At 39.2% G+C, this 14,164-nt stretch overlaps 1 protein-coding gene across 1 annotated transcript in view; it reads right to left on the bottom strand.

Annotated features, from left to right (window-relative positions):
• LOC142487559 (collagen alpha-4(VI) chain-like) overlaps nucleotides 1-14,164 on the bottom strand; it is a 170,022-nt gene that overhangs the window by 5,454 nt on the left and 150,404 nt on the right. Inside the window, exons 38-43 of the mRNA XM_075587082.1 lie at nucleotides 12,527-12,617; nucleotides 10,398-11,069; nucleotides 8,995-9,076; nucleotides 8,226-8,437; nucleotides 4,615-4,791; nucleotides 1,908-1,946 (exon numbers count right to left, since the gene is read on the bottom strand). Coding sequence (XP_075443197.1) covers nucleotides 1,908-1,946; nucleotides 4,615-4,791; nucleotides 8,226-8,437; nucleotides 8,995-9,076; nucleotides 10,398-11,069; nucleotides 12,527-12,617 — 1,273 coding nt within the window. The remainder of the gene's footprint in view (nucleotides 1-1,907; nucleotides 1,947-4,614; nucleotides 4,792-8,225; nucleotides 8,438-8,994; nucleotides 9,077-10,397; nucleotides 11,070-12,526; nucleotides 12,618-14,164) is intronic.

Genomic DNA, 14,164 nt, shown 5'->3' with positions numbered 1-14,164 from the left:
GGTGTTTATATATGTATTTGGGGAGGTTTATATGTATTTGGGGGTGGGATTTATATGTATTGGGGGTTATATGTATTTGGGGGGGTGTTTTTAAAAAAATATGTATTGGGGGGGTTTATGTATTCGGGGGTAGTGGGGTTTATATGTATTTGAATGGTGGGGGGTTATGTATTTGGGGGATGTTTTTTTTATGTATTTGGGGGCGTTGATATTTATTTGGGGGGTGAGGATTTGGTATGTATGGGGAAGGGGTTGTGGGGTTTGGTATGTATTTTGTGGGGGGGATTGTGTGTCAGGGGAGGGTGGGAGATAAAGTGTGAGGAGGGGTTATTGAGTGAGAGTTGGGTAATTGATGGAGTGGGGGAGAGTGAGAGAGGGGGTAAGTGAGGAAGAGACGGGAATGAGATAGAGGGGAGAGAAATACATGGGAAAGGAAGGGAAATAGAGGCGGAGAGTGAAGTGTGAAATGGAGGGGGCTCACAAGACCGGCGACACAGGGGGGTCCCGGTCATAACTCTAGTCCTGGGCCCCGGGACATCTGTCTGCAGACCTGCTCTGCAGCACCAGCTGCTGCCCGAAAGCTGCAGTGTTTAAGCAGCAAGACAGCCTGTTCTCCTCGTCCCTCCTACCGGCTAAAACTGTTCTTATCTGATCGGCCCCATGCTCCGCTGGCATACTCCTCTGATCTCTACCTGCATCAGGACCTTCTCCAACCTCTGCTCTCCTCCTCCTCACCCAAACCGGGACATGTTGACAGTTGTCGGGACAATGGGACAGGTCTTTAAAAACCCGGACTGTCTTGGCTAAACCGGGACGTCTTCTCACCATAGCTCTGGTGCAAGAGTTGTTTGGGGCCCACTGGGGGGAAAAGCTGAGCCTGAAATATCCTACAACATCATCCCCTATAGAGTGGGGACCCTTAAGTTTGTGGGGCCTCTGTTCCTTTCACCTGCTGCACCAATGGTAGTTCTGCCCCTGCTCCCCACATGGGCTGTGGAATCCACTATACTGCCTGCGATCTGCAATTAAACCTTTTTTTGGACGAACCCCCTGGAGACACCTCACAAACCCCATGTTTGGAATTACTGCTATAGAGAAATACAAGCATGTTCAGACTTTCATCAGTTTCTCAAGTTTTCAATTACCCTGCCCCTTTTCTAGTTCTTCAGCCATTCATTGGTTCTGATGTTATGCAAAATAATTGCTGCGGCAGACATCGTACCTGTCCAATTTGTTTAAGCCACTAACAAACTCCCTGGCCTTTTAAGATATTACAACTTCACATGGGAAAGGAAGATGTATAACTAAGTAAATTAATCATTGTAATTTATGGAAGTTTAGCAACGTGGAGAAAAACAAGTTACACTGTAGAATTTAACATTTTTCAGATTTTTATATATGGCAAAAGCCCCTCAAAAAAGAAGAAACATACAGTAAACAGTGTATATTGTGCCTATCTCTATGTTGCTTTGAATATGTTCCAAAATGTTATTGTGCAGATTATTATGCATGTTTTTATTTCTTTGCCATCAGCCGTTTATTTACCATGGTAACTTTTTTGTTTTAATGTGTGTGGATAGCAGTGGCCTTTTTCCTTTCCCTGGCAGCCCAATGATCAGCAAGTTTTATCTCCTGGTAGCAGCTGCAGTGTTTAAAAAAGGGAGGCACTGTTAAATATAGCAGCATAAGGACTTAGTAAAAAGTAGGGAATACACCTTTATTTTTATGGAGTTAGTGGAGTACAGGGGTAAGCTAAACGACCTATATTTTTGTGTTCTATGGACTTTGTACCCAACATGTAAATTTGATGCATTCAAATCTATTGTACAATGAGAGCAATACTTTAAAAAAAAAATGGATTACTATACTTTTAAATTAACTGTACAGTAGATGCACCTTCAACCTACCTTTACTGAGGATCTGCCCTCCCTGATTACTGGTTTCACCTGGATGTGCATAAAAACAATTAGAGAGCAACAATATTTGCAGTGTATTGTTATTCTTTAGTGAATAAAATGGCATGCATACAAGGTAGAGGTATTGCTGAATGCATGGGAAAGACTGAAATCATTGTATGCATTTATTATTGATCTGGACATATTACACTGATCTCAAAGAGAGCTGAAAGATCTAAAAGAGATCTTATCTGAAAGAGAGAGTTAATCTAACTGAATAGTAACATAATTAAAAGATGCAGTGGCAGACATGGAGGTAATATTATAAGTGATTACATTGTTAGTGGCAGCAGAGGTATAAGACTGAAGCTGTATTTCTTCCAACAGAATGTCTCATCCCACCAATTTAAAAAAAAAAAATCTTATTATTACATTTTCATGCTTCTGTTTTGTAAGCAGCAAATGGTTTGTAATTTAAAATCTCTGAATAAAAAAAAGACATTCATTTGTATTGGTACATACGGTTTCTAACCCCTTTGATGCCAGAGTGGCCAGCAATGCCACTGCAGGCTTCTCTAGCAATGAGAGGGTTAGAGTTACTGTGATCCAGTCGAGAAAAATCCATGTGGATCCTTTAATTGAACCAGTTCCATGCCAAAGCAAAGAGCCATTTAGACCATAGGACCATCCAGCAAATAATGAAGAACAGTGTCCTGGCATCATTATTCACTTGCTTATTATGCAATTATTGAGATTTTTGGAAGAAACAAGCAGAAAATATTTACAGGCAACAAACACCAAACCCAGAACAAAAGGAGGGTCACCCAAGTATCTGAAAAAAAGGACGTGGCCTCAGATATCCAACATACGATGAAATGGTGGTGAGTGGACTTGGTGATATCTGTGAAATTCGCCTGATTTACTTCTGTATGATGCTGAACATGGCCTCTGTTGGCTGCTTGGATCACTACTTCAAAGGGTAGTCTTATTTCATAAATTAGCCCATGCTGTTGATTCCAATATGAAGCACTATGAGAAAAAAGTAAGCATGGGTCTGACTACAAAAGGTCAATTCTGAAATAACCCTGGTCTATCCCAGAACACAAGGGGTCCTATGTACTAAGGCAATTTTGTAGCGAAATTGGTACAAATTGCATAATTTTTGTGTTGTGCCTCTTTGCTCCAATGTATGAAGGACTTTTCTCCACTGTTTGCGCCAGCTTATGTTTTGGGGAGCGACAATAGGAGGCGTTAGGGAGGAGTTGCATAGCGCACAGATTATGGGATGTATGAAAGTGTATCAAAGTGTATGCCTCTGTGCGCCATTTTTTTCTCTGCAAATCAGCCAGGTCTCAGGTGACGCTAACTTTGTTGCTTTTTTGTGCACCTTATGTAAGAAACTGGAGCAGCAAGGTTGGTACAAATTATGTAAATTTGGAGCAAAATTGGAGCAGTATGTTACATATGTTTTTAGGGGCCAAGAATTCTTCTCTGATCTCCCATCATGTACATTAGCATAAACTGTACGGTGTGTACTTTTATATACTGTTGAGGTAAAATGTATGTCATCTAAACCCTGAACACTGAGACACATGCCTAATCTGCACTCGGGTTTACTTAAACATTGTTCTGTGGCACAGCACGCCTGTGGTTAAATGAACAAAATGTTGTTGTTTTTTTTTTTTTAGGGGGGGGGGGGCTCTTTCAATCTTTTCTCCGCCTTCTCCTTTCATTCTCCCTTTCTAAAAAGATTTACATTATCGAATAAAGTACCTTCGTGGTGTATTTCTTCCAACTTTCTATTTCTAGGTTTTTGTTACAGTGTTAACATCAATATGATGTTTTGAGGACTTACTGAAGTCGAGAGAACTCTCAATGTATCACTTGCTGGTAAAACATTTAATATTTATAAATAAATATTATTTCAATATGTATATTTCACTATGATTTATTTTGATATGTACAAGTTATATCATTGCATTGTGTGTGCAAACAATCTTTACTAAGCCCTATTAAATCTCTTGAGTTCTCAAGTACATGTATTCAGTGGCCAGTGTGTCTTAAAAAAACACAGTGGTAATGTGCCTAATTTATAACAAATTTAAACATATTAAATAAACATTGGGAGAAAGATATTTATTATGAATAAATATCCTTTTCTTTTAAAAGAATGTGTATAAGTATGAAATGATTTGTGCTCTTCCCCCATTGGTACCATTACTCTTGAATCACTCTTTGTTAAGACTCCGGGTAAAAACATACAGAGTATGAGTGCATCTGCAAACAGAGAGCAAAACCATGCAGTCCATGCATGAAAGTTAAAGACACCCTCCCATAATGAAAACCCAGCGATACAATAGTGGAAACTCTTCTGCAGTATCGGATTTTTTTTGTTTGTTTTTTAAACAGCTCAGCTTTAGTTTGGAAAAGATTATAATGAGGAATTCATTCAAAGCTCTCATTCCACAGGAAAACTGGATTGAAAACGTGACAAAGCTTCTCAGGTGTGTTCCTACATGCAAAACACATGCACTTATAATTTAAGAACAACACAGAAACTGAATAGAAATCAGTATCTTTGCTACTACTGAATGCCAAGCAATGTCTCAAGTATCGTCACCATCCAAACAAGACTAGTCAATATTCAACAAAACCCACGTGTTATAATTTACACAGATCTTACTGGTACAAGGTTACTCTCTTTGGACTAAAAACTTACGTTTGGAAGAGCAAGCCTGCAGGCACTCATTTTCCGAGCTAAATTTGTTTCCATTACCATCACAACCTCCATACCAGAACTGGGAGCATGCATCAATATCTTTTATATAATACCACATGCGCTGATAGTCCCTGCAACTTGTGCCATGATTCACATCCAAAATGCAATTGTCTGCAACTAAAACAATTTGGATAAGAAAAAACTTTAATTTCTATCGTTTTCCAATTACTTTACTTACATTGGAAGTTGATAAGTAATCGTAGATAGCAAGTATGATACGTCATGTTAGTTTAGTTCAGATCCAATATGTTGACATAATTACAAATTACCTATTATTATTAAGTAAATACACCAGATTGTGATATGAAATACCACATGTTTGTACTTATGTCTGTGACTGGTGCTTATGTCTCGCATGGATCTCAACTATGTATTCTTATGATTGTACACTGTAGTGTCTACATTTGAGTGGGTGATATATCAGGGCAAATTTTCAGCAACATTTCTTAATTTCATCTTTTGTTTCTTTGAATCAATGTATCAAGGTCTTTGCTCCAGTTTCAGCCCCATGTGTGTCGGTTGTGAATAGGTTCCGATTATAATGAGATGTACAGCACCACATTCTGCATCTATGTCCTTGTAACACAAATATCTACCAAGACTGGAGACATTTTTGGCTAAAAATGTGCTTTCTTACATTTGACACAAATGCACACAGAGAATGGAGTAAAGGGTAAAAATAAACTTCCCTTTGCACATTCATTCCACTGATACATCAGCCACACTATATTATGAATGTAGTTCGGGCAGTAGTGATATTTACTTCTCAAGTTTGAGTTAAGTTTCTGAGTATTGCAAGTAGCCCTTTGCTACCACCATTAATCTGTTAGAAGTTTCACCTCTTGCGTTCAAAGCAAAGAACAGATGTGTTTTCCATTGCATACATTCAAAGCCCCACAGTTAGCAAAGCAACTTAATTACCAGTAAATGATGCTTCAACATTTAAAAAAAGTATTGATTTAAGTTGGCCATTCATACTGTATGAGTCATGTGTAGCCAACTAAATCTTCATGTATAATCTGTAATCGCACAGATTTCTAGTCTGGGTCTAGGACTGCAGATAGTTATTTTGTAGTGTACGGTACTGCAAATATGGATATGAAATGTACATAAAAACAATGCAACTGAGAAGAATTGACCAGTTAACCATCTGTTTTGCAACTGTTCCAGGTTCAGGCTTTTTAAATCACACTTATGCTATGTAAAAGCAATCTCATTACTGGAAAGCAATCCCACTCCCTATACTGGATGTCGTCTACATCTCCTAGGACCTTCATTTTAAAATGTCAGCTACTAAGCGTCTGCCAAGTGCCAGTCTTTTCCATCCCAACAATATGGTTCTTGAAAACTAAGTCTAACTAGGGATTGTGAAAACATTGTTACCATGGTGTGACAGAAATAAACCTACTATATAACACTGAGTGTCAGATTTACATTTTATTAGATGCGAGTTAAAGTTAAAGTGGTGTTACCTCTTAGGGGGGGGGGCGTATGTATTTTATTTTCAGTATGAAGTTAGGCTGTTCTCTGGGGCTTAACTGAATTGATTTCAGCTCCGGGAACCCCTATTTCCCAAGATCTGAAGGGGCTGCCGGTAGCAGCTCCCCCAGGACACAGAAGAGGTTCTGCGGGCCAATAGAAAACGCTGCGAGACCTTTAAACAGATATTAGGTATCAGCATCACCTTCTGATATAAGTATATCAAGAAGCAGGGGGCCCCAGAGCTGGAATGAACACAGTTTAACACTGGAGACCCTCTGCTTCCCCACCTAGCATGTGGAGGAGGTTAAAAAAAAAGGGAAAGCTCCTTTAAACTTACTGTTCTATAATCCTGCGATTTCATATATTGCATTTCACTTAAAATGTCCTTCACAAGTAGAAACTTGCTGGCAGAAAGAATTGATTAAACGGCCACATAAGGGGGCGTTTAAGATACAGCAGAGATCTCTTAAGCACAAATTATTAGTACAGTTCTCCAACATCAGGGTTGCTCACTGATGCTCTATAACTTACTGCCTATATTCCCATTGTTCTAATATACTATATACTGTACTACATCCGCAGCAAACTGTCCCATATTCACTACTCCATTACCGTGTTTAATGTTAAATATCAAATGATTTAGTAATGTAATATTATCGGCAAAGTCACTAGTGTTGTTTTTTAAGTGGTAATGTTCTGCAGTCCTAAAACTTTTTTTAATGGTATCATTTGAAACCCATAGCACAATTTAGGCGGTGCTTAGACATGTACAGCAATGTATTCTGCTAATGCCTTATTACTGCTCATTGCGCCAAAAGGAATATCAGCAACTTCAAGCTGACACTGTCCAGACCCTTAAATAGGCTAACAGGTTCGCTTAGATTTTATTAAGAATTTTAAACTGGAGAAGAAATTTAAAAAAATTGACAGAAATTCTGAAACTCAATTTGGGGCATATCTATAAATGCAAAAGTGGAGCAATTCTCAGGCAAAGAAAAGGGTGTGTGTGGCGAGCATGCACATGTTAAGTGAAACTTCTTTGACTAAAAAACTGACATGATAACTAAACTAAGATACATATATTTTTTATTTTAAAGTATGTATGTATGCCGTTACTTTCAAAAGGTGTGTGTGTGTGTGATGCTGATCCCAGTACCTACCAGTTTATGCTCTCCCTTCCCCCCCCTCCCCTCCCACCTGGCTCTTTGTTTTTTCTGCGCGTACGTGAGCTGATGAGTGTGTGCTTCTGTGTATCTGCAAGTGGCTCCTGCCGCTTCTGTGCATGTGCAGGTGGCTTCTGTGCATGTGCAGGCTATGTCGGGTGATTCTACGCATGTGCAGGCGGAGCCAGCCACTTCTGCGCAGGCTGTGCCGGGTGATTCTGCACATGCGCAGAAGGCACCGGCCATTTCTGCGGATGTGTGCAGCATCGCTCATATTTCTGCTCATGCGCGAGGGATGAAAGTCGATTTTGCGTATGCACTGACAACCATGAAGACGTCACTTTCGATAAAACATTTTTTGTTTGATACTGTACATACGGTGCAGTTATTTTGCCCCAGAATTTCTCCAGTTTTGCTTTGATACACATAACCGATTGTGTGTATTCTCAGCTTGCGATTTGTGTCTCCAAAAGGTATACAATTTGCATTAAAAACATGTATTTGGCACCACCCTCTCACACAATCATATTTACTATTTATCATATTAGCTATTTGTTTCCGCATACTAATCCAACAATTCTGAAGGAAAGTTTTTTTTTTTTTTTTTAAAGAATCCACAATATTGAAAACAATTTAATAAAATGTTAAGAAACTTTGATAAACAATTGTGATTCAGACTTACTACAGAGTTGTTTACTAAATAAAAGAGAAAAAAAAGGATTACCATTTTAAATGCTCTGTGAAACTGCAGCTATTCTGTATGTCGGCCATAGGTGCAATTTACTATAATGTTCTGCAGTTTATCTGCATGTGTAATATTTAAAAGTGGGAAGTAGGAGATACAGTATTTGTAGATGTGTAGACAAAGCAGCATACTGTAGGATGGCAGCATATCATAGTACATACCCGTGCCTATAAACTTGGTCTGTGTTGTTTCACCCACAGTCTCTTCTAATGTTCTCAGTTCACCATTGCTCTCTGTCTCCTCCTCCTCATCCTCATAATTGTATTCACCCTCTTCTTCAGTAAGTCCTTCCACATACTCTCCATTCTCTTCTGGAACACCTTCAGTTGGCTCAACTTCACTGTATTGCTCATCCAACCCTGTGTCAGTAGCACTGCAGGAATAACCCGTGTTTAAAAAGAGAAGCACATTATTAGGGGTATAAGGAGACAGATTTTAGTTTGAGCATCATTGAGCTTACTGCAGCATGTAAAACACATATCCACACTCTGTGACCTAATATTCTTCACCTATATTGCAGTGTTCAGACATGTAAATCTAAAGTTCGACCTTTTTAAGTAGTTCTTTATATTTCAATGTTTTATTTTTTTTATTTTAAATATGATTCTTTATTATCTATATAGTTATTGTTTCAATGTGTAAGTGGGTACAGCAGTCACGTTGGGTTTAATGTGCATAAATATATAGCGACAAATTGAAAATGTACATTTTTCTATTAAATGCATTTTATGTCTTAAAATTGTAAGACATGGTTAAACAAGATTTAAAAAAAAAATAATGTAAAGGCCTACATCAAGTAAATGAACCCTGCCCAGCTTGCAATTTATAACAATTAATAGACCACCGGTGTATAGTAATTAAAAAAACCAACATATCTAAGTCAGTAATACATGGGACACTGTTCTGGATATTACACTAGTTGGAACCCACCTTTGCAGTACAGACAACTTGGAGTCTCCACGTCCCTCACACTCCCCTTGCATCGCTGAAGATGGGTATCTATTAATTTCACCTGGAAATAAGAATCCACGCATACATTTTATATCTTCTAGGCTTAGATAATAGGCAAGAGAAAGGCACAAAGGCAAGAATTACAAAAAGTAGAGTGAACAAGTGACAACATATAATATATATTGCATTTAAATGTACTAATTACATAAAAAGCTTAAGAGTTTCTTAAATAAGTGCACATTTTTGTCCATATCGGAAGTACAGTACTGGGTATGTACTATGCTGTAATCTAAGAACATGTGCAGTCAGAAGCTACAGCTTAAAGCTTCACATCAGCTCGTAACGCTGTCTGCTATGAGGCAGTTCTAGAAACACTTACAGATGTGAACAGTATTGCTGGCAGTGCTGCCAGGATATGTTGTGCAGAGATGTCACCTCATACTAACTTAGAAGGAATCTCACAAAAAAAAAATCCGTTCATGTCCGTAAAAATGCCATTTGCTTGTTTCAGAATTCCCTGGTCCTTGAAGGGTGGCAGCTCTGGATTTGAGATACTTATGTAACTCTGTCCCCCCTCCCACCCCCCCCTCACCCTAGCCCTTCCTCACCTCTCTAGTGTGTATATACTATTTATCATGCAATTGGTGTATTTCATTAAAATATATATTGTTGTAATTTCATTTAAAATGCTTGTTGACCCCTGAACTTTAGGTCAAATAGGCTGTTTACTTCCTGCTCAGCCTTTTGTACAAACGAGATGCAATCATACATTACAGGAAGTAACGCTGCAAGGAGGGCAGGGAAAATAGTTTCCTTATTGTTGAACTAGTTTCAGACGCCACCAGATCACGACCTTAAAGGTTCTGTAAATGAGCATATTTTGTCTAATACGTCTGCTCTGTCATTATTAGTCTGGTTGCAGTTACCCAAAGTTACTAAGTGGTGTCAAGTCTTAACACAACTAAAATCTAAAAAAAACCACACACAGCATTCCAGGCTGTGAATAACTCCAAACCTGACAATTTAAAAAAAATCTCCCTCCAGTGTTATTCCCACGTCCATGTGCGAAATTTGCATCACCACCCCTCGCCCACTCCGGCACAATGACGCTACTTATTTAATCATGCCTCACCCACCATGGCATGATTTTGCTTCATCATGCCCTGCCCACCCTAGTGCGATGACACAATTCCAAGCCCGCCAGGACATGGCCCCACTGTGGGGGTCTCCCCTTGTGATTTTTAAGCTCCACCAGAAGACCAAGAGAGGGTCAAAACCGTGTCTCACAAGGTGGGACTGTGTGTCTGGGCAGATCTGCCATTCATGCAGTAAACAGTTAACCATTCCCCTTTGCTGTGGAAAATGAATGATGTGCTACTTACGATTAAGAAGATTCAGAAAGGCCTGACTAAACTTCTGAGCGTACACCAGTTCAGGCTTTGAGACACTAACCAAGTGCAGCAAATGCTGGTCTTGTGGAAAACTGGAAAGTTCAGCCAACTGGTCGTCACTTATCTCTTTCCCGAATGCCAGGACAAACATTGTAAATCCTTTGCATTTCGCTTCTCGGGACACCGTCCTCAGTTTTTCTCGGTCCCAGTAACTTGTTCTGCTGCCGAGGATGGTGAAAAGGACTTTGTGCTTTCGCGGCCGTGGTGCTTTCAAGAAAATGTTCTCAATGGCCCACTGAACCGCACTACCAACTGCAGACGGACCTTCCAACTGCGTTACAGATTCCTGGATGTGTCTCTTCATCAGATTCCTACTATTGTAAGTGACAAGGTCAAACTCTGTTTTAACAGGACTTATATTTCGGTTTGGCATGAAGCCTGCTTCAGCTTGTTGGAGCAGGGTCACTCGGGACCCTGTGTTTGACACCCTAGGCTGGGACGATATAACAAAGTGATCAAGCATGGTGCTCACAAAGTTTTTTACCCGCTCAAAGTCATCGCTTCTGATACTGCGTGAGCTGTCTAATATGAAAGCTATGTCCATATCCACTTCGGCTGGTGGTAGAGGATCCAGTTCACATTCCTCATCAGGCCTGCAATGATCTGAAAATAATATTGGAACATTGTAAGAAGCCAAACATTTTCACCACCATATATAAGGGCTGTTTTTCTATTGGCATCAATCAGGTGGATGAAAGTAGAAGATGTTTTACCCCCTTTTCCCTTGTCACAAATTCAGCCAAGTATATGAGGTGATATTATCCTCCCTTGTTACCAATATCAATCAGATGTAAGATGTAATGCCTTTTATATCTGGTGCATATACAGGAGTAAAGTGGTGGAGTGTTTTAAAACCCACTTTGGTTGCCTTGATTTATAGACCACACAAGTGTGAAAGGATTTTTCTTAATATCCGAAGATACTCAGAAAAAAGTGGAATAAGTAACCATTTTGCTGCCGGAAGTCTGACCACAGCAGAGTGCCACTTGACTTCCTGTACTAGGACCACATGATCACTTGGATAGTGAGTGGGCTACCTACTGCCTGGCAGTTACCTACTTCTGATATAGGCTGGGTGGGCCCCCCAGAGAAGCTGAGCTCGGGAGGGTTGTCGTGGCTCTCCGCCCCATTGGCAGTCTTGGTGGTCCATGACCCTAGCCGTTTTTGAAGTTTAATTTGACACACAATTCATTTCTATCAGGGAATTCTATAAAACAATTCCACAGGCTTTTGTAGTAGAACAGAACATAGAAATAAGAAGGCTCGTAGGCTTATGTTCAATACCTCAAATTCTGTATGGGTAAATACAATGTGGTCATTGCAAGCTCTACACACATCTCTGAGTCGCATGATTCATCTTTTCTGTTGTATGGTATTTTATTATGTACGTTAAATTAGTGCTTTAAGTCTCTTGTTTTAAATATATATTTCACTTTTTCTGGAAGTTTCTCTTCCTTTGCAAACATCATTTATCAGCGTTTAAACTTTTGCTTACTGTGTGGGTATAAAATAGCCACTAGAAGACTTGTATTTCAAATTGCCCTATGTGATAAAGTTAGTAGGACCCATGTCCATTATACCACCATAGAGAATTCCATAGAAAAGGGGAAATGGGGTGCGTTATGCACCCAACTATCATGGACGCAACATACAAAACAAACTCCCCGTGTCAGGGGAAACTAGTGGGTGAGAAAACCCCATTTTCTTAAATAAAAAAATGAATGCTTTTTTCCCTTCTATTGTACCAAAACCTTAGATTTAATGTTGGTGTCTAGCGCCTTTTAAGCACCATATCCATTAACAATCTTTTTCCCCCCCAACATATGAAATGAAAGAACATTCCCATATAAATGTACATATATGAACATACATAATAATATATTATACACATACACATTACGAGTTACTGATGCTTTAACATAGTTCTAACAAGCATTCCATATCATGTGAGAATACAAATGAAGGCCTTTATTGAACAGTCATAGCCAGGCACTAATTATTTATGTGCAAGTTGAATTGATTTTGCATGGAATATTGTAAGATGATCATAAACTTCTTACCATAACAAAGTGAGCACCGCGAGATAACTTCTAGTCTCTGATCTTGTGGCCTCCTCCAAGCAAACACTTGGAATCTTCTACTTTCATCCACCTAATTGACATCAATAAGTAGTCAATAAATGAGCATAGAATTATCAGACAACTCTCTCTTTCATTCTACTGCAAAACTGCTCTATTGTAATGATCTTCGGAGGTAAGAATAGTCTATGAACCATTTTAAGAGGGATATGAAATCAAGAGGCAATAAAAGGTTGTAGGGTTCCAGTAGTGTTGAAATACAGCTGATGAGGAAATTTGTTTGGAAATATTACATTTAAGGAGGATGTGTAAAAATATAGCAGTTTTATATTTTACAGTTTTATAAGTATACCTTTTATTTATTTAAAGTCCAGATGTAGTGGGTGTTATTGTACCCATTAAAGCTCAGCATAGAAAAATTGTGCTTTGTCTCTTTCTCAGCTGGCGTGTGTTAACGTAGAGTTGCACAGAGTAGTGTATTTACCTCTTTACTGCCTTTGCCCCCTCGCAGAAGCAATTGAACTACCATATGTCACAACCAAATAATTACCCTCATTAACGTGAATTAACACGGAAAATAACGCATCCATAAAAAAAAATATGCCATTGCTTTCAATGGAGTATCACTATTTCTTGCTGTAAATATCGGAGTAGCGTTAGCACAATGCACAGTGTTACTGGGAGCAGTAAGATCTGCTACATCTGTATGTGTTCTTGAAATGCATATGCATTCCAGACAGGGCCAGTGTATGTGACCTTGATACTCGTGTGGCCTTGTGCTCTTCAGTTCCAACTGGGCCCACCATTATGTCAGCATTATCCACTGTTTACACAGGCCTTCTGCTGTGTCTCATTGCCACTCTGCCTATTCTGCTGAACATTACACTAAAAGTATCTGCACTGTATATTTAATTGAATGTGGAAGGCAAAAGGTGATCATGCACCTCTGTTCTCCTTCTATTTTTTCACCAGACCAAACCATAGACAATTGCTTTTCTCACTCTCCCTACTGAGAATCAACTTTTATATATTGACTGTGCGGGTCTCTGTACCATCCCTCCCATACAATGCATGTACGTGGCTGTGGATTGTCTGAAATGACGCTCGATGTTGCAAATACAATGCAATTATACATGTAATTGAATATTCAATATTTATTCAAGCTGGGTATTTTTTCACATTCCAGATTCCCCCGCTCACTTTCCCCATCCCCTGTACACTGGCAAAAAATCCTGTACCCCTGGTCTGGGTAATTAAAGTATGGCTGCTTTGTTAGTTCATCTTTATTTTGCGACCTGGCATATCTCCTGAAATAGTGCTACAGTACATAGTGTGCTAGACAATCTCTATTGGGTTCTTTTCAGGGGACTCTGGTGGAGATTTTTCTAGTGAAATGTTTTTTTTTCCTTTATGATTGCTGCTGATTCGCTATGCTTGGGGAATTATCCTGAAATAATTAGTGCCCGGAAGAGAAAGAATTTGCAATGTATTCTGTAACAGCTTGTGTAATGATTTCTTGGAAGAACACTTTGTCCATAGTCCCTGGTTAATGAAACGAAACTAGAACACAAAAATGTTATACTGTACGAAATGAAATGCACAGGGCATGAGTGTAAAATA

Source organism: Ascaphus truei, chromosome 2 (genome assembly GCF_040206685.1).
Source record: "Ascaphus truei isolate aAscTru1 chromosome 2, aAscTru1.hap1, whole genome shotgun sequence".
NCBI classification, from domain to species: domain Eukaryota; kingdom Metazoa; phylum Chordata; class Amphibia; order Anura; family Ascaphidae; genus Ascaphus; species Ascaphus truei.
Note: the sequence above shows the minus strand (reverse complement) of the source record. Positions and strands in the feature narration are given on the sequence as shown.